This window comes from Lacerta agilis, chromosome 9 (assembly GCF_009819535.1).
Source record: "Lacerta agilis isolate rLacAgi1 chromosome 9, rLacAgi1.pri, whole genome shotgun sequence".
Lineage (NCBI taxonomy): Eukaryota > Metazoa > Chordata > Lepidosauria > Squamata > Lacertidae > Lacerta > Lacerta agilis.
In genome coordinates this window covers 25,533,187-25,552,486 of record NC_046320.1, presented here as the reverse complement: position 1 = coordinate 25,552,486, position 19,300 = coordinate 25,533,187, and the positions used below count along the sequence as shown (strand labels likewise).

Here is a 19,300-nt window from a genome sequence, read left to right as displayed (position 1 = left end):
AAGGAGAAAGCACTGAGATAGTTACATGTGCATTCATTTTCCTCATTTTGTTGTTCAGTAGTTTCTGTTCATAGGGTGAGTCAGCTATGCGCCTAAATTTATGCTCAGGAGACTGTTTGACAAGTAATGACTTTTCAAAGTGATGCCTGTCTAATTGAATAAATGAAGTGGCTAGTTGTAATGACAGGGTGGATGAGCTGGGGAAATTTATTCACAAGGGAGCAAAGTCAGTGACAGGTGTTTATACGGACACCCTGAATCACTGCAATAAATATTCTAATGTTCATCTTTTCCCCTGTGGTAATAGAAGAGAGATGTGAAAGGGCAATTTTTCAAAGTAATGACAGAATAAATCAGGTACCATAGTGCTGAGTGCTGACTTGTATGATACCTCTGATGAAAATTATAGAACTCAGCTATTTCAGCAAAATTATGGTTTCCTGATTGTCATAAATGATGTGATCATAGGAAGGGGATTTCAGATTCCATTAGTGCATTCTCGTTCCAACTTTTCTTGGGAAAATGTAATCCATGTGCTGTTATGATGCAGCCTCATTTACATGGCTTTTCTTTTATATTTCATGAGCCATTTTCATTTCCTCTTATTTCATAATGTTGACCTCTCTTGGATTGCATGGAATTAGAAAAGTAATTGGCGCAGCCCAAGGAACATGTTATGTTTATGGAAAATATTTACCCATTCTCACAGCACACCTTGACTGAGTCATTGATCAGGACAATAATGAGGATAGTGGTAATGTTTTAACAAAATATAGTTGTAACCGTGAAAGCGTAATATTAGGCACATATATTGCTTCCCCACATTTCCTGTGAAAGCCATAAAAATGATGCTGGAGAATGTTTGTTGATGCCTTAAAGCAGAACTTGCCCAAACATTTTTGTTGTGTTTGACATATGAGTACAGAACTGCAGATACATTATAAAGCCAGGCTCTGCTAGCAAATACAACTTACTCTTTTGTGTCAAATAAGACCATTTGGCAATGGGAAATTGAGGCTGTCAGAAAACTTATTTACAATAATAGTTTACTGGTATGTGGGTGTGTGATGCGTAACAGGACGTATGTATGCAATTTATTCTAACTACAGAATAAATGAACAGGAATGCATCATTCCAAACCAACATTCACCCAAATCTAACTGAGAAAAATGCACAGGCAAATGGGTACTGTGTGTTTCCCAGAGCCAAAAAATCCAGTTTGGGAGATTGTCGTCAAGTGGTTTTGAATAGTATGAGTTGCCTGCTTGGGAGGAAGGAGAAGGAACATAGAACTGTATTTAGGTCAGAGAGCAATTTTTTTTATGGCAATCCAATGGGGGGTTTGCACAGCAACAGCTCAGCTTTTTAGCCATGAGAAGCACATGAACAGCACTCATTTGCTGTGCATGTGCTCCCTATTGCCCCCAAGGTAACTGTTGCAAACACGAGTTCTGCCCATTTCTACTTTTCCAGATGTATCCTTTTTTAAGCATTTGCCAACTTTTCATAGAAATTTGTTATTAAAAAAATCACTGTTATATACTTTTTTGTCTTGCTGTGGTTGCTCTGATTACCTTCTGAGCTGATTGTAAATATGAATAGTGATATTTTGATCCTTTTTCACAAAGAGTTTCATTCAGTGGGTGGGATTGAAATGGATGGCCACATGTGCAACAGGCTTCTAAAGTGCCACTTCCAGATAGCAGCCTCCAGTTCTTATGGTCAAGCTTCTCTTGAATTTCAGGAGAACCAGTGTGGTGGTCATTGTCCTCTCTCTTGATCTAGACACCTTTGAAATATAGTCCCAGTGTGGAATATTAAATGTATTTAGTATTTTCTGATCAATATTTGTAACTGACAAAAATACTCCACTGATGTAGGAAACCATATTTGTGTTTTCTCCAGGAATCCTCTACAAAGGCAATGGGGAAAATCAGTTCATCTCTCAGCAGCCACCAGTTGTCAGTAGTATAATGGGCAATGGTCGACGACGTAGCATTTCTTGCCCAAGTTGCAATGGTCAAGCAGATGGCAATAAGCTTTTGGCTCCCGTTGCCTTAGCTTGTGGTATTGATGGAAGCCTGTACGTAGGGGATTTTAACTATGTTCGACGGATATTCCCATCTGGAAATGTAACAAGTGTTCTTGAACTAAGGTATATCTTTACCTACTCCTAAAACATTTGGTTTCAAGATTATGCGATGAATTTTATGATACCATGTTTCCATATACACCTGAACAGTGCAATAAAAATGCAAATGCTATAAAAATAATATTTTAAAATGAGGTTGAAGAAAGATGGGACATTTTCTCAAGCCATTTACTCATAGAGATAGTTGTCAAAATATCTCAGCTATTCAGATGATTTAAAAATGACTGAATGGAATTAAAATCAGCAACCTTATCAGCATCATTACCTATTTACTGTTCATCTAACTTTTTTTCCTAATACTGTTTTTTTTTTTACTCTTCCTTTCCTTGCCTTCCCACCAAGAAATAAAGATTTTAGACATAGGTAAGCATTTTAAGCATGTTCATACTTTTTGTTCAAAGTGTTCTTTCCTTTAAAAAAGAATGAACAAATAAATTCAATAGACTGAAGTGCTGTAAAAATTGTTACGATCATAAGGAAGGAGTGCTCTATAAAAATGACTATTTTTGCCTTAAATCATAGAGAGGTGTAAGTTTGGAAGATTGCTACTATTCAACTTAACCCAAATTCTTTCCCCGTCCTAGTTAAAATAATATTTTATCATAAGGCATCCCAGGAAAGTCATTTAAATGATAGGGTATAAATGTCTGAAATGACTAAATAAATAAAAACGTTGCATGCTCCCCATCACTTTTTGTTTTCCCTTTCCAGCCTGTCTGTAAGGTATTGCTCCCATTTTTCCTCCTTGAAGCGCTTCTGTAATCCCTGCTTCACTCATTCACCAACATACTCTCCTTTTCATTGTCCCGTCCTTGCCCTGACATGAATGCCACAGACAGAACTTTCATTTTGTCTTTGCATGACCTGAAATGCTGTGTTGTCAATTCAAACATTCAGCTGCCAGGTTTATAATAACCAGTGATACATAAATCCAGTGATGTGCATGTTATGTGTGCAACATGCCTCCGCCACCTAGCAGTGGAGAACAAAAGCAGCTATGTGGCTCCATGGCAGAACAATCCCTGGCATCTCCAGGTAGTGATAAGGAAGACACGTATCTCAGATTCCAGAGAGAGAGAGAGAGAGAGAGAGAGCATGAGTCACTACGGACAAATACATTAGTCGAGGTCTAACTCAGTATATGACATGGCAACATCCTATGTTCATAAGAGCAAACTGTAGATCATTCACACTGAATTATGGCTAGGCATATCTTTAAAGAGGAGGGTGATAAAACAGCGCAGGCAGCACTTTGCTTTCTGTTCTGTGATCACAGTGACTGCCACTAGCTAGAATGAAGCGGGCAGAGTTCAGTCTGAAATTATTTGCTAGACACATGCATTACATCACTGATGTGTGCCACAGCTGCTAAATGTGTCATGCAAAATGCAGGGTGACATTAAGAAACCCTCCTTATTATCATGCAAGCTTCATCTTTATTTTTGGTCTTTCTCCCCCTCTCTCCCATTTCATTACACAAATCCCCAGAGATCTACATTTTATTTTATTATGTCTGGTTTCTGTTGAAATTCACTCGGGCTTCTGGTTATACTGCCTCATGTGGATTTTCTTCCTTAACTGTGAAAGGTTTTTTATATTTCAGAATTAATGTTTCACATATGTTGCTTTGTGTAGTGTCGGCAAGTAGCATTTTCTCCATGACTGAATATAATATGCACCCTTATTTTAAATTATAAGCATAGCTGTCAGCTGTTCTCATATCATTCTGAAGGTTCATTGTTGCTTTAAAAAAAATCAGTGCCCTCTGTCCATTGAAACCAGCTGATGCTTTAACAGTCATTAGATAGAATACTTTGTAAGTTCACGTTTTAATATTATACCAAATACAAAATATGACATGCATTCAAAAGTTGTTACACATGGCTCCCTGCATTCTGTTGTTCATCTGTTGCTTATTGGGGAATTAAGAACATATGTTAAGTAATAACCATTTTCTGTGTTTTAACTATATTATACAGCACTCGTACTCTCAAATATTACTTTTTATTTATTACTGGAATAGGGAAAGTGAATGTGTGATCCATATATCATTCTTCTGGAGTAATCTACTTGTCTTTTGTGGGGAAACTCTTTAGCCTTTGGAGAACTACAGGCAAAAATAGTTGCATGTTCAGTGTTATATGAGTTGCACTTCCTGGATAGACTAATATGGTTCGGCTACAAAAGGACGTTTCTAGAGGGAAGGAGGCAATTGTGTATTAATCTTGAGTTCAAATTCTTTGAGATTAGTGTACTATTACAGAGATTCCCTAGAGAAATACAAAGATGTATAAAAAGCTGCAGAGGCAACTGCAGTAGCAGAGATTGAATATTTTTCTGTCTATGAAGGATTTTTACTACACCAAGTATGCCCTGTAATGCCTACATTAAGGTAAAGATTTTGTTTCAATAGAAAGCAGGAAAATCCCATGTTAGTCAAAAACAGCCATTTTACAGCCAGCCAAGATTATTATTGTCGATCTCTAGAGCGCAGAGTCTTTGAAGTCTCCTGAGTTGAGGTTATTTTCAGTACCATGGATTCTCATGGAGCATGCTAATGATTATTCTTCAGAGATTCATCACCTTGTGCAGGGCAGGCAATAGCACAGCTAGTGTCATTTTCAAAATTGTACTAAAATGATTTCTGTACTTGTGTTAGAAATGTTGTACTTGTCAGGAGCCTCCACTAGAATTATCCACACATTTTCATTGATTTAATAATCCTAATGGCAAAGAAATCAGATGACTTGTTCATTCAGCATTCATCCTCATATGCTGGCATAAAGCTTACACAGTGGTTATACTATGTCCCGTCTTTATTGAGCATTTGTTCTGAATTGTTTACAGGACAGTTATATAACAATGAACATTGATCATTTGACATCTTTCCCCAACCAAGGCTGAGGTTGTAAACTAATTCCTGAGCTGTACCTGTTCATGATGCACGTGGGGCTCCAGATTATTGAATGCTCTGCTGTACAGAAATTTCCCCCACGCAGAAGCATAACATGTTAGGGAGACAGGTTCTAGTTTAGTTTTGTTCCTGATATCGTGTTTTCTTTGTGCGTTTTTTGGGGGGAGGGGAGCAGGATACGGCATTCATTCATGTAGGTCTCTACCTAAAGCTGTACAGACCATTTCTATCATTTAAGTTAAAACTTCTCGATCTATAAAACTCCAAAGATAACTTTCCTTACATTTATATACTATTTCAGGCTATTCTCTTTCACCATGCAAATAATAAATGGTGTGTGTGTTGTGTGTGTTCACTTTCTCCTTTTATCAATGACGGAGTACATTGGTTAAAAAACCAACCAACCACAATTTACTGTAAATTATGTGTTCTAAACTGTTCATCATTCTACAACCCTGTTCATGTTCATCATTCTACATTGCCCTGAAACTGATCTAAAGTTGGATTTTATATAAATATTTATTTTTTTATGCTGATAATTAAAGCACTATCCATACACCTGGTGCTGTTCAGAAAAAGAATTGCATACAACGAATAAGCACATTAATGAACAAAGAGATTAAAAGTACATATATAAAAAGGCACATACTGTATATCTTTTAAATCTATTATTACCATCATAGTTTAGGTTCAGGGTTACACAAAAACCTCTTTTAAGTTATGTGGCTAGTTCTCAGAAATAGAGAAAAGCTAAATCTAGTTTATAGAGCACTCAAAAGTTAAAAGGCAAATAAAAACCTATTGTATTATTATGTTCAGTCACTGTTATGTTTGAGAACCTTGTTTACCATTTTTAAATGCTTAGTTCAGTGGTTTTCAACAGGTGCGCCACAGCAACCTGGGGCACCTTTAATTATGTATTGTCAGCTCACAATAATTAGAATTTAATATTTTGGCTGTTCTCACACATATGATCATTAGTGTGTAATACTTTTTCTCAATTGGGTTGTGATCTGCCTATTTTTGGTGTGGTTGTAGTCCCCCTAAAGGATCAGGGATCTTTTTGGATCTTGCATTGTCCCTAGAAGTCTCAGTAGCTGACTCCTGCTTTTATCAGCTTAGGCCGATATACCAACACTATATGGGCAGAAATGGGCAGAAATAGTCATTCTACAATTATTTGTGTTTTGGTGACCTTTCATTTGTGTTACTGTAGTTTGTTATATGTGAGACTGCCTGTGAAACTATTCCAGAAACTTCAGGTGGTCCCAAATGGGGCAGCAAGATTGTTAACTGAAACTGGTCAAAATAAGCAATTACATCAGTGCTGTGTCATTTGTGCTGGCTTCTAGTTTGTTTCCAGGCCCAGCTCTTACAGGTTTTTACTGTTAAGAGACATACACATTCCAATTAATCAGTCAATCAAAGTGAGGGTATTAACTTTTAAAGTCCTAAATGGCTTTAGACAAGGGTGAACTTTGGTCTTTCAAATTTCAGTGGCACCCTGTGCGAGCCCAAAATTCAGCACCACCCCCACCAGCCTCTCACCCTTTCTCTGCTCAATTGACTACATCCTAGTTGTGATGCCCTGCAGCACCCCCTAGACTCGGTATCCAGTGCAGTGGAACCAGTCACACTGCCCTAAATTTGCCTCTGCTTTGGACCAGGTTACCTGACAATCAACTCCACCACTTGCTTGGATCCTACACAGAGGTGCTTCTTCAAGTGCCCATGCCAAACGTGATGAGGTAGAGATAGGACTTTTTAGTGGTTGCTCCCCGGTAATTGAATAACCTACCTAAAGGAGCTCACCAGTTTAGTGCCCGGTGAAGACCATTATGTTTTCCTGGGCTTTTCAGTCTTTAAAAATGTTTAGTGGTTTTAGCTCTTTCACAGTATTGTTATACCATGTTGCTTATTTTATTTTGTGCCTATTCTGCTGCTGTTTTATTTTGTTTTGAATGTTACATTGCTTTAGTTGTATACTTCAGAAATGTCTGTGCTCCGAGATGTAATTTGTTCACAACTTGTTTATGTTGGCCTTGGTTGCCTTTTGCAAACAGAAGTACATTAGCACTGTGTTATATTTATGAAATACGAGGCACTACGTTTTGTGAACAGATGCTTAAATATCACCAAGATTGGTAGATACATTTTAGCACTGCATTTGCAAACACATTAGAGATGCAACTGACTGCCGTGGCACTTGGGCTCTGTGTGTTAGCAGGCACTAGCACTGCCATCTATATATTCATTTCAGTTCTGAGCACCATAACTCAGATCCACTGTCATAGATGCAACTAATTAAGCTTCTGGATTGTATCTTTGAGCAACAAATGTATTCTCTAGAGCTACTCATTCCATAGGAGAGAAATGTTTCAGTTGTATAAGGTTTATGGTGTCATGTGGTCTATGTTTTTCAAAAAGTGGCTTTATTTCATAGAAGTATGGTCCAGCATATTCGGTAGTTGTATGTGAAAGTTTGCAATGATTTAATATGACTTAAGACAAGAAACTGAACTTACTTCTAAAATATGCTATCTGACCTGTTAAATCACATCCAGTAATCACATGCCTTCCAATCAGTAGCATGAACAGTCTCTTCTGTTTATGAATATTATGCATCATGTACGTAGCCTAGATTACTTGAAATAATATAGTTAGTGACATAGGAGCAATTTGAAAAACATAGGCTGTAGGGTGATCTAACCCAGTGGTGTTGATTTTAAGGTAATACTCAAAATGATGTTTGCACATTTATATAATGAAAAGGAACCAAAAAGGTGTTTATTCCATTGCCTTTCCACAAGGTGGAAGAATCCATACATCAACACTCCTCCCATCTTTTAAAAAATATGTATTTATTTGACTGTTTCTCAATTGCAAAACAGCAATATACTAACCAACTTTTAACTAACCAACATTACATTAAACACTTACACATTCTCTTTTCAGAGTCAGCAGAGTTCACACATAACATACAATGTGTTTAAAACAACAATAGCACATCAACACTTTCTGTTCCCCATCCCACCCTTGAAAATACTTTGCAGAAAGTAAGAAGCAAGCATACCATGTTTTCATTGGGCCTTTTTGATACCATTATGACTAGGGGTGAAGTGAGATGGACACTGCAGTGCAAAAATAAAAAATAAAAAAATTGTTGGAACACAGATTTGCTGCATTCAGAGCTGTTGGTCCCCAAGACTAAGAATGTGTGTTAAGATCACTTCCACCACACACAGCTATGGCCGCCTGTCTTCACTCTAACTTTTGGATGGTAACAGGGGTTGCTTGCTTTAATTATTTGCTTTCCAAGTCCAATTGATAGACTGTCTTTTGAAATGTAATAGTGAATATTGCTTACTGTGCTAAAACATGTTGTTTCCCTTTCTGCAGCAGTAACCCGGCTCATAGATACTACCTTGCAACTGACCCAGTCACAGGAGAATTGTATGTTTCTGACACCAACACACGAAGGATTTACCGTCCAAAGTCACTCACTGGGGCAAAGGACTTGACAAAAAATGCTGAAGTGGTAGCAGGAACTGGGGAGCAGTGCCTTCCATTTGACGAAGCCAGATGTGGTGATGGTGGCAAGGCTGTAGAAGCGACACTCATGAGCCCTAAAGGTGGAGGAAACTGTCAATTTATGAAGAGCAAAACACAGTTCAGTCAGCACACACAAGAGCATTTCATGCTATCTAGTTATTTATTCAGTCCTGTGTTTCCAAAAGCTTGTTTTCAGTTTGTGAATGGCAAAGCTATCCAAAGTATAACTGCAGAAAGTGAGGTTCTTAGTTCCCCACCCCCAGTGAACATTAGTCATTTATTATAATTCATTATAAATATTTTTTCACTTAACAGTTATGCCACAAAGACTTCATACTGAGCAAATTGCAAAGTTAAATGAGTCCATTAGGAGCAGTGCTTGTTGGATTTCGCATCCCACAAGCAGAATGTTTTTCTTTCATACATGTTGTTCTAATGTACTAGCTATGTCTAATAAAGTACCATACATTAATATCTAAATTTTAACCAGTTAAGCCTCATGAGGCTGCATGTAATATTTAAAAACTGTCATTTTTGTTAATATTTTCAGACCCATTTACTGGTTTTGTGGGAAAAGATGAACAAACAAAGCAGGAAAACAGGTTTAATAGTTTTGATCAAAAACAAATAACACACTCTTGGTGTTGTGTTTTGTTTCTTTACCCAAGGAGTGGCAGTAGACAAAAATGGATTAATCTACTTTGTTGATGGGACTATGATCAGGAAAGTGGACCAGAATGGAATAATATCAACATTACTTGGCTCAAATGATCTGACTTCAGCAAGACCTTTAACATGTGATACCAGCATGCACATCAGTCAGGTATTTATAAACAAACAAACAGATCTATTGGTTGCTTTAGGGGGACCATGATAGAAGTTTATAAAATCATGCATGGCATAGAGAAAGTAGATAGAGGAAAATTGTTCTCCCTCTCTCATAATACTAGAACTCATGGATATCCAGTGATGCTGAATGCTGGAAAATACAAGGCAGATAAAAATAAAGTACTTCTAAATGCAGCACATAGGTAAATTTTGTAACTTCCTCCCACAGGAGGGTGTGACTGCAACCAACTGAGATTGCCTTAACAGAGGACTAAAATTCATGGAGGAGAGGGCTATTGATGGCTATTTGTTAGCCATGATAGCTAATGTTCTGCCTCCACGGTTGGAGGCAGCAATACTTCTTAATAACAGTTGCTAAACACAGGAGGGGAGAATGCTTGAAATCAGTACCATTGCAGACCCAGGGGCAGTGGAGCCAAGGTAGAGGGCATACACACAATAAAAACACAAGACGGCAGTATTGGGATATAATCATGTCACAACTTCTACTGATAAGAGATCTCAGCAGCTTCTGGAGTAGGCATTGGGTATGTACCCTGAAATCAACCAGTGTTACTGCTGTTTGATAGGGGTTGATCAAAGTTGAGGGTCACCTTGCAATGTGCAACACATATAGGAGACCCCCATGATTGCTGGTGGGGGAACACTGTGGCCCACCAGCCCCCAAGATGGAAGTCTGGACATGTAGCACCCCAGGCTCCTTTAAGAAGATAGCCCATGACAGCAGAGCAAGGAGGGCCATCCCCTGGCCTCCTAGACTGATCCAACCCAATGCATTATCCACCAGGAAGTTATGTTAATTGCCCTGATGCAGGCAAATCCCTGCAGACAGGCCTAATTAGTCTGTAGGGAGAATTCCTTGCTGGCCTCAAATATGGTGACCAATGTACTTCCATAGCAAGGTCCAGCAAGGCCATGCTCACTTTCCCTCAGGCAGCCCATTAAGCCACATTAACAAGGTGGAGAATCCAATGTTGACTGAGGCCTGAGCTCCAGCATGGCTGGCTTTTATTACCAGAAAGCTGACCAGGAGGAAGTACTCCCTCTGGTCCACTTGCTTGCAATTAGCTGCTGAACCTTGTGAGCATGTCCTAGAAGTGACTGTGGCGAGAGGAGACAGAAGCTTCCCCTCCTGCCACGCTGAACCTGAAGGGAGGAAGTCCCACCCTGCCATGACTGCATCAGGCCACAATGGTCACTCTCCTCAACACTGAGGGGAAATGGGGACTTAATTCTGAGTAAACATTCATAGAAAGGGTCCTTTCAAACAGTTAAGATACCATAAATGGGTTGTTTGTTTATGTATTTATTTATGTAATTTTCAGATTTTTCCTGGGAAAGTGTAATTCTGGATTAGATGGGGGAAATACAACTGGCAATTTGATGACATGTATTGTATATATTGTAGCTCCAATCCTAGAATAAGCAGGTGTCTAGAAGCATCCTGAACTGTTTTTTTATACTATATCTTCACAATAAGGAGCTTATTCTAAGAACATAAGTATCAGTATTATACACCTAAAAATGTATCTTTATGCCTACTTTTACAATAAATTTTAGGGACAGTAGAGAAGACCATAATTATTTACAAGAGGTACAGTAATAAAATACAAGTGGAGCAGCAAATATATTAGAAAAGTATTGGCATTCTGATGTTTCTAATACCAACTTCTACTAATGCCTCTAGTCTGCAGTTTTAAACTCTTTGCAACACCAGATAACTTTTTCTATGGTTTCCCCCCAGCACTAAAGAGACTTGCTATTCTGATAGAAAAAGAATAGCATACATTAATCTGTGTCATATTGGGAAATACCTTACCTTTATTTAGCACTGCCATATTTTATATTTAGAAATATATGATTTCTAAGTGCCAGATTCACCCAGAATTATAGTCATGACTCAGTCCCATTAAAACCAATGGAACAACTTAGCACAATTAACTTGGGCTGCAATCCTAACACCGCCTACCTGGGAGTAAGCCTCACTGAATTCAGTGTGACTTACTTCTGAGTAGGCATGGTTAGGATTCCACCTTTAGTCATGACTAACATTAACTGAATCAGGACTGTTACTTACAAACATTGGACTAAATGAAATGTAAATAAAAATGTTTTTAGCATTCAGTTTTAGTGTTTCCAGCACTTCAGTTTCCCTGGTTCCACCCCCCCCCCTTTATATTCACCCTAGGGGCAATCATTTAAACTACCGCATTTCCTTTTATATGTGTAATTCTATGTAACATCAGAAAAACAGAGAACTGTTTCATAAGTGGTATCTCTAGCACTTGTTCAGTTAGAAAACTATCTTTGCTAAAGGTAATAATTGGCTAATAAAACACTTTTGAAACAAAATAGGAAACAAAATAGGAAATTCTTTCCAGTAGCACCTTAGAGACCAACTGAGTTTGTTCTTGGTATGAGCTTTCGTGTGCATGCACACTTTTTCAGATACATGCACACGAAAGCTCATACCAAGAACAAACTCAGTTGGTCTCAAGAATTTCCTATTTTGTTTCCTATTTTGTTTCGACTATGGCAGACCAACACGGCTACCCACCTGTAACTAAAACACTTTTGCTTTTTTTTTAAGGTGCGTCTGGAGTGGCCAACGGATTTGGCTATCAATCCAATGGATAACTCCATATATGTGTTAGATAACAACGTAGTTCTTCAGATTACTGAAAATCGGCAAGTCCGTATTGCTGCTGGGAGGCCAATGCATTGCCAAGTTCCTGGAGTGGAGTACACAGTGGGGAAACATGCCGTACAGACTACTTTAGAATCAGCCACAGCGATTGCTGTATCTTACAGTGGAGTGCTTTACATTACAGAAACCGATGAAAAAAAGATTAACAGAATAAGACAAGTCACAACTGATGGAGAGATCTCATTAGTTGCTGGAATACCCTCTGAGTGTGATTGCAAAAATGATGTTAACTGTGACTGCTACCAAAATGGTGATGGTTATGCTAAAGATGCCAAACTTAATGCCCCATCTTCTTTAGCTGCATCACCTGATGGAACGTTGTACATTGCTGATCTTGGAAATATTCGGATACGAGCTGTGTCAAAGAACAAACCATTGCTCACTTCAATGAATTTTTACGAAGTTGCCTCTCCAACCGATCAGGAACTCTACATCTTTGATGTCAACGGTACCCATCAGTACACAATGAGTTTAGTCACAGGAGACTATCTGTACAATTTTAGCTACAGTAATGACAACGACATCACGGCTGTAACTGACAGCAATGGAAATACTCTACGTATAAGGCGAGATCCCAACCGGATGCCAGTGAGGGTGGTATCTCCTGACAACCAAGTTATCTGGCTAACTATAGGAACCAATGGATGTCTAAAAAGCATGACAGCCCAAGGACAGGAGCTAGTCTTGTTTACCTATCATGGCAACAGTGGACTCCTAGCAACGAAAAGTGATGAGACTGGATGGACAACTTTTTTTGAGTAAGTAACACAAAATCATATACTGTTTTTTTAGGAGGCATGCTTGGCTTCATAGTATCACGAGGGGAAGAGAGGGAGGATCATTTTGTCTGACAATTAGAAGAGTGCAATGTGGAATTAGCTATGGGGTCCTCTGCCTTGTCTTGGCATTCCCCCTTTGTGATATCTACATTATTTATTTTTCCAGCTTGTTGACGCTACATCAGGGGTCATTAACATGGCACCCAGGTGTGCACCTGCAGAATCCTTTGCCCACTAGGTCCCTTCCCCACCGAAGGGACCCCAACTGGATGGGGCCTAGCAAAAACATTCCCTTGTAGCCAATAGAGTAGGTTGCAGTGTGTGTAGCAGCCACATCAGTTTCTTCAGTTTGCAAATGTACCCATGGATTCAAAAGATTTTCTGACCCCTGAACTGTTTAGTAGTGTTCAGTGTGATCACTTCTTGCCACTCTCCATCTCATTAGAGGTGTAAAAGTAGCAGAAGCTGTTTAATGGAAGTGAAGAGGAGCTGAACTGAAAATACTGAATTCAAATAACAGTAGCACCAAGCTGCACAAAACCGCTGGCATACAACATGTATTTTTATAATGATTTACAAATGAAAGGATTATGATGGTAAGTTTAGTCCCAACGCATTAGTGCACACCTGATGTATTGTACTGCATGTTGTGCATCATTGCATACCTTTCTCTTTTTCTGGCCCTGCCAAAAGCACGTAAAAACATAATGATGAGAGATTATTCAGCCTGGGGCAATAAATGTACTTCTTATTCTTCAAGAGTTATAAATGTTTTTTCTGTTGCTGAACGGTAAAATCCCAAGTTAATAGCAAGTGGGAATCCTTCTCCAGTGGGAATAAATATATAGGCATTGGCTATATTAAGGTTATAAAAGATTCCATCAATTTTGTTGGAAGCACCATATTTTTAACTGTGTTTTGATTTGTTTTTTGAAAACAACAAACCATAGTCATAAGAAATAATATGGGATTTGAACTTCACCAAATCTGACATTCCTGCACAATGTTCATTGATCTCAATGTTATCCAGACTAATTGAAGAAAAGTGGCCACTCTGAGGGCATAGGGCTGTATAAATGTTATGGGTCCATTAGAATGGGTCCATTAAAAATAGCTCAAAACTGAGGATACTATTTTGTTAGCTTGTGGACTTTCTGTTTAAATGATTTAAATCGGGTGTGCTTTGTTTATTGCATCCCAGTAAATAAGGTTTAATTGTTTTATGTACGCAATAACCCTGTCTTCCAGCTTGTGAGTTGGACCAGGTGGGGAATGAAAGAGAGGGATATGCATTTTCAGAACAAATGTGTCTGCTGAGGACAGCTGGCATCTTTAGCACACTGGCATTCATTCTGCCTGGTAGAGACCCCAGCGTTTTATTTCTAGCAGTAATTTCTCCTCGTGTTTCTTGTAGTTATTGTGTGGCTGTTTTAATCCCATTAGGGAAATAGCTGAGGACTTCTGAATGTACTTTAATGGCTTCTATGTGGCCTTTTAAAAGATTTTATTCAGTATCAAGTGGCTTATATGTCTGCCTTTTTTGAATCTTAGGGAGGATTTACAGCAGTGTGCTTCATGAACTGAATAATTACTTTCTGGTTGAAGAGCCATTTCAGTTGCCCAGCTTTGTTAAATATAGAACCTCTGGTCTGTGTGAGATGGATGTTCAATTGCCTGCTGAAAGGCCCTGTTTGATGCCTTAGACCACCCTCATATCCAAGCTGGTTCATTTCAGCCTATTAGGGTGATACAAAAATGGTAGCTTGTTAACCAGCCTTTGGTCATGTCTGGCAGTTAATACTGTAAGATGTGCTGGGGCAGATGGCACAAAAACTACACTTTGTTGCCCTGCAGTAGGTTAAAAGAAATGTCCCTAATATTGTTCCTCCTTCATATGCTACTGCTTGCACTCTGGTTCTTCTTCCTTGTGAAGGATATGAATATTTAAATTGCTGCTTTTCTCATCAAGATACATAGAGTCACAGTCTTCGCCTTTCCTTATATTTTGCTGAGGAAAGCAATTCCCAAGAACATCAGGTTCCTTCTAGATGGGGGCTTAGTACTGCAAATGGGTCGTTCAGATATCACAAATGTGTTGCTGGAAACAGGGTTTTTTTTTTTATTTAAAAATAGTAATGGATTTTCCATGGAAATGGTAAATCCAAATTAAATCGGAGATGGGGTGAGATAGGGTGGCATTTTATGCTCACATGTGGATGTGTGGGCATGCAGATTCTGTGAAAAGCTTCCAAGTTTGAGCAGCCCCAGCATTCTGTTGCCAACAGTTGCCAGCCCAATGCCTCCTGGGAAGCCCACGACCTGGACATGAAGACTGTTGCCATCTCCCACTCAGTGCCTCATAGCAATTGGTATTCAGACATTGGTTGGCATCCGTCTGCCTCAGGAGACAGCTATCAGGTTTTGTAGCAGGCAGACCTGTTTTATTGCTTTATCGCTCGTTTGGCACCCTGTACTGCTTTGGGAGGAAAGGCAGAATGTAAATTTAATAAATAAAGAAAATAATTAGAAAAGACACAAACTGAGTGCACATTGTTTGCACATGCTGTCAGTAACCCACGGATCAATCATAGCTCTGGGCATTTTGTATATGCTGGCTTGGATCCTATGACGTGTTAAGGAAGTTTCATGGAGGGAAACTTTTAGCCTGCTGCAGCTCCTGAAAAGCTTCTCTGGAGGACTGTGTGATGAGTTGGGTTGCTGGGGAAAGGCAGGGGGAATATTCCTTCCTTGAAGTTCCATATTAAGTTATTCAAGCCCAGTTTTGGGAGATTCCACCTTCCTCCACATTGATCAGGGAAACAGTGTACACACCATTAATTTACCTGTCAAAGAATCCTTGGAACTGTAGTTTATTAAGAATGCTGTGAATAACCATGGGCATAGCCGGGGGGGAAGGGGGGAGTTCAACTTTGGCCCTAACAAAAATTCTGCCAAAACAAAATAAAATAAAAAATTCCTTCCAGTAGCACCTTAGAGACCAACTAAGTTTGTTCTTGGTATGAGCTTTCGTGTGCATGCACTCTAAGGTGCTACTGAAAGGAATTTTTTTGTTTGTTTGTTTTGACTATGGCAGACCAACACGGCTACCTACCTGTAACTGAAAAATTCTGCCTACGCTCATGGGAATAACTACTGAAGTGTTCCCAGGAAGAGAGAAAGAGGAGATGAGAGTAAGTCTCTAACACAGTTGGAGAGGAGGAAAAGCGAAAATTCATGGTAAATCTGAAAAGGCAGCGGAGGAGGATTTAAAGACTGATAATTAGTACTGATCATTGCTTATGTTCTGTCTGAACACTGGAGAAGTGGTTGATTGTAAGGCAGATACTACCCAGGAGCTTACTACCTTAGGCGAAGGGAAGGAGGGACTGTTGGGTAAAAGGAACTGTGGGGCTTGTGGGAGAATGCAGGGTATGGAATTAGGTGGGGAAAGCTAATTGTACAAAGAGGTGGTTCTGAAAGGGTGATTTCCAGATGTGTGCCCAAAAGAATCTGTTGTTTAACAAATGGGTGTCTAGGAACTCAGCTATACAGCTGCAAATAAAACATTTTAAATGTATTGTAAAGTCACATACAATGTATTGTAAAGTCACATACAAATGTGACACTAGATGCAGTTTTTTGTGTGTGTGTAGATTCCACCTAGGTTGTGGTGAGATTTGCAGTACTTGTTGGATGAACCTCCTGAAATCTTTTGATTTAAGTTAGAATCAGAGGAAGGTTGGGCATTTACATTCCAATGTGATCCCATATGAGCTCAATAGCAGGTTGGAGGCAACACCTTGCTTATGCCAGTAGAGGTTTTTTGGCAAGAAAGCTACAACTTAGAATAATAGAATTTGTTGAGTTGGAAGAGACCGTGATGGTCATCTAGTCCAACTTCCTGCAATGCAGAAACCTTTTGAGCAATGTGAGGCTCAAACCTACAATCCTGAGGTTAAGAGCCTAATGCTTTACCAAATGAGCTATCTCAGCCTGCCCTATGCTGCAAGATCCTTAATAGCTCACCTTTTAATGCAAATTGAATATTTTGCACCCAAACACACATGGTGACAGAATCATGCTTTCCTTGAGCAAAAAAATGCAAAACAAACATTTCTTTCAGGGGGGGAAATGAAGCGCACTGTTTGGTATTGCTGATGTCATTAAAGCTGTACTTTTTGGATGATTTCTCCCAGCAGCTGCATATAATCAAAATTATGCCAAAATGCCTGTACCTGTGACCCAGAATTAAAATAAAATACAAACTAAATGTTTGACTCCACATGAAAATTCAATTTAAATATTTAGTCCACTGTAAGAGTCTTAGGGGACCGCCAGCAAAGAAATGATAATTCTACCATCTAAAACACTTCCATTAATTCATAAACATTTCGCTATAAAGAGTAATGTAAACAGCATAGTCAGCATAGGATTTTATAGCCACTTATTGTCAACCCTTTGCATGTTTTTATTGAGAGGTAAGTCCTATTGTGGCCAGTGGGGCTTACTTCCTGGTAAATACGTTTCGGATTGCAGCTATTTTTCAAACAGTACCAAGGTTGATTGTGGCAAAACCTCCTTCATGTGTCAGATGCAATCAACCAATTGCAGCTTCTGTCCCCCCCCCCCTTACTGTGCCTTTCAGCCTCTCACTGTGCTCTGCTTCTCTTCCCCACACCCTTCAGTTCCAAATATTCTCCAGGCTTTTTATCTCTGGCTGTGATCAGGTGCTTTTTTCCAGCTATGGCTCACCACAGATAGCTTCCCTTCATTTCACCTAGCTGGATAGCTAGTTAGCCTTGAACAAATACATGAATCAGTTTAGTTCAATCAGCTCTGTTCTGCAGCATTATATAACCGAAAACTTTGAAAGAGCATGAAAAAAAGACAACTGAGGAAGTTGTGCTCATTTTGCTGCAAAAGCCACCAAGCTCAGCTTTGGTTACTTAATGCTGCAGATGTTTCTGCTTCTGACTTACAGCAAATTAAGCATTTGCATTATTAGCGGTATACCTCACCTGTGCAACTTTTTTTCTCTAACACACACACACACACGGAACTTTACATAGGCAAAAATGTGATACGTGAAAAATTATGTTTGGTAGAGTAGATGCAATTAAATCTGTGATGGTTCGGTCATAATTCTACAAAGGAATATAAGCTATACAACAGTTGTAGGGGACTCTGGTGCTGCACTGAAACACCACACCCAGTGTAGAAAAAGTTTAGAAATACATCTTGCCTTACACTTTTTTACACATCTTACCCATAACCAGTTATTTATTTGGAGTGTTTTGACCCCCCCTCTTCAGCCAAAGCAGCTTATGCACACACAATTAAAACAGGGCAAGCTTACCAACTAAAACACACAACACAAAAGGGGATGGGAAGGTGACCAGAGAGGCTGAGGAGCATGAATGTCCTGGGGTGTGGGCCTCTGCAGGGGTCCAGCAATGCTCACCTCTGGTGCCAGCCCTGTCATCAGAAGCTGGGGCTTCTTCATTTGAATGTAGTATCCTACTCAATCTCTTAGATCTGTACTTGCAAAAGATTGTGATTTACAGTTGCAGCATCAGAAAGACACCATAAGAGACTACACTACAGCCACATAATTTTCTTCCCACAGTGAGTGCATGGGAGAGTAATGTGTGACTGCAACTCTAACCAAGTTGAGTCTCCCCCCCCCACACACACACACACAAAAGGTAACATCCAAACTGGTAGGGTTAGCCGTTTTTTGTGATGTATGAGTTCTCTAGGTATTCCTTTTCTCAGATAAGGAATTTCTTGGCAGTCAGTTGAGGTTCCCCCAAAGACTCACTATAAGTTAGATCCAAAGAGTTGGTGATAAGTTAAAACACACAATTACTTATTAAATTTTCAGATAAAGCTTTCAAAGACTAGACACTGACACTGTTGTAACTGCTTTGTGGAGTTCTGCTATGAAATACAATATCCTCCCTTGAACTGTGGGACATCCTGAAACCTTAATAGTTGGTTTTTAAAAAATCACTGTAACTTTCATCCACAAACTTTTAGCACTTGGCTGCTCTTGAAAGGATCTGAGCACAATTATAAAGCCTCCGTTATAAATGCAGAGGACTTGGGTATTTTTCTGGCATGCAGAAATCTCCAGGGTGTCATAATGCCAGAATAGCAACACTGCCAAGGGTATGATCAACAGAATCGTCCCTTTCAATATATCAGAGGAATGTGCCAGAGGGAATTCATCTGAAAAGGCTTCAGGGCTTTGAAATACACTTTTTGCCTCCAGTCTGAAATTTTGTGGATTTTTTTCTTTCTTTCCAGGGCACATTTTGAACATTTCATTTGAACCTCACAATTCA

General features: G+C 39.2%; 1 protein-coding gene across 11 annotated transcripts in view; it reads left to right on the top strand.

The window, feature by feature from the left end:
• The window catches only part of TENM3 (teneurin transmembrane protein 3), a 399,040-nt gene that overhangs the window by 356,963 nt on the left and 22,777 nt on the right, over positions 1-19,300 (top strand). For 8 of the 11 annotated variants that reach the window (XM_033160981.1, XM_033160987.1, XM_033160988.1 and 5 more), the window contains 5 exons: positions 1,906-2,155; positions 2,495-2,515; positions 8,466-8,698; positions 9,287-9,441; positions 12,058-12,932. In XM_033160981.1, the coding sequence (XP_033016872.1) occupies positions 1,906-2,155; positions 2,495-2,515; positions 8,466-8,698; positions 9,287-9,441; positions 12,058-12,932 (1,534 nt within the window). The remainder of the gene's footprint in view (positions 1-1,905; positions 2,156-2,494; positions 2,516-8,465; positions 8,699-9,286; positions 9,442-12,057; positions 12,933-19,300) is intronic. The other 3 variants (XM_033160989.1, XM_033160984.1, XM_033160982.1) reach the window with 1 other exon arrangement.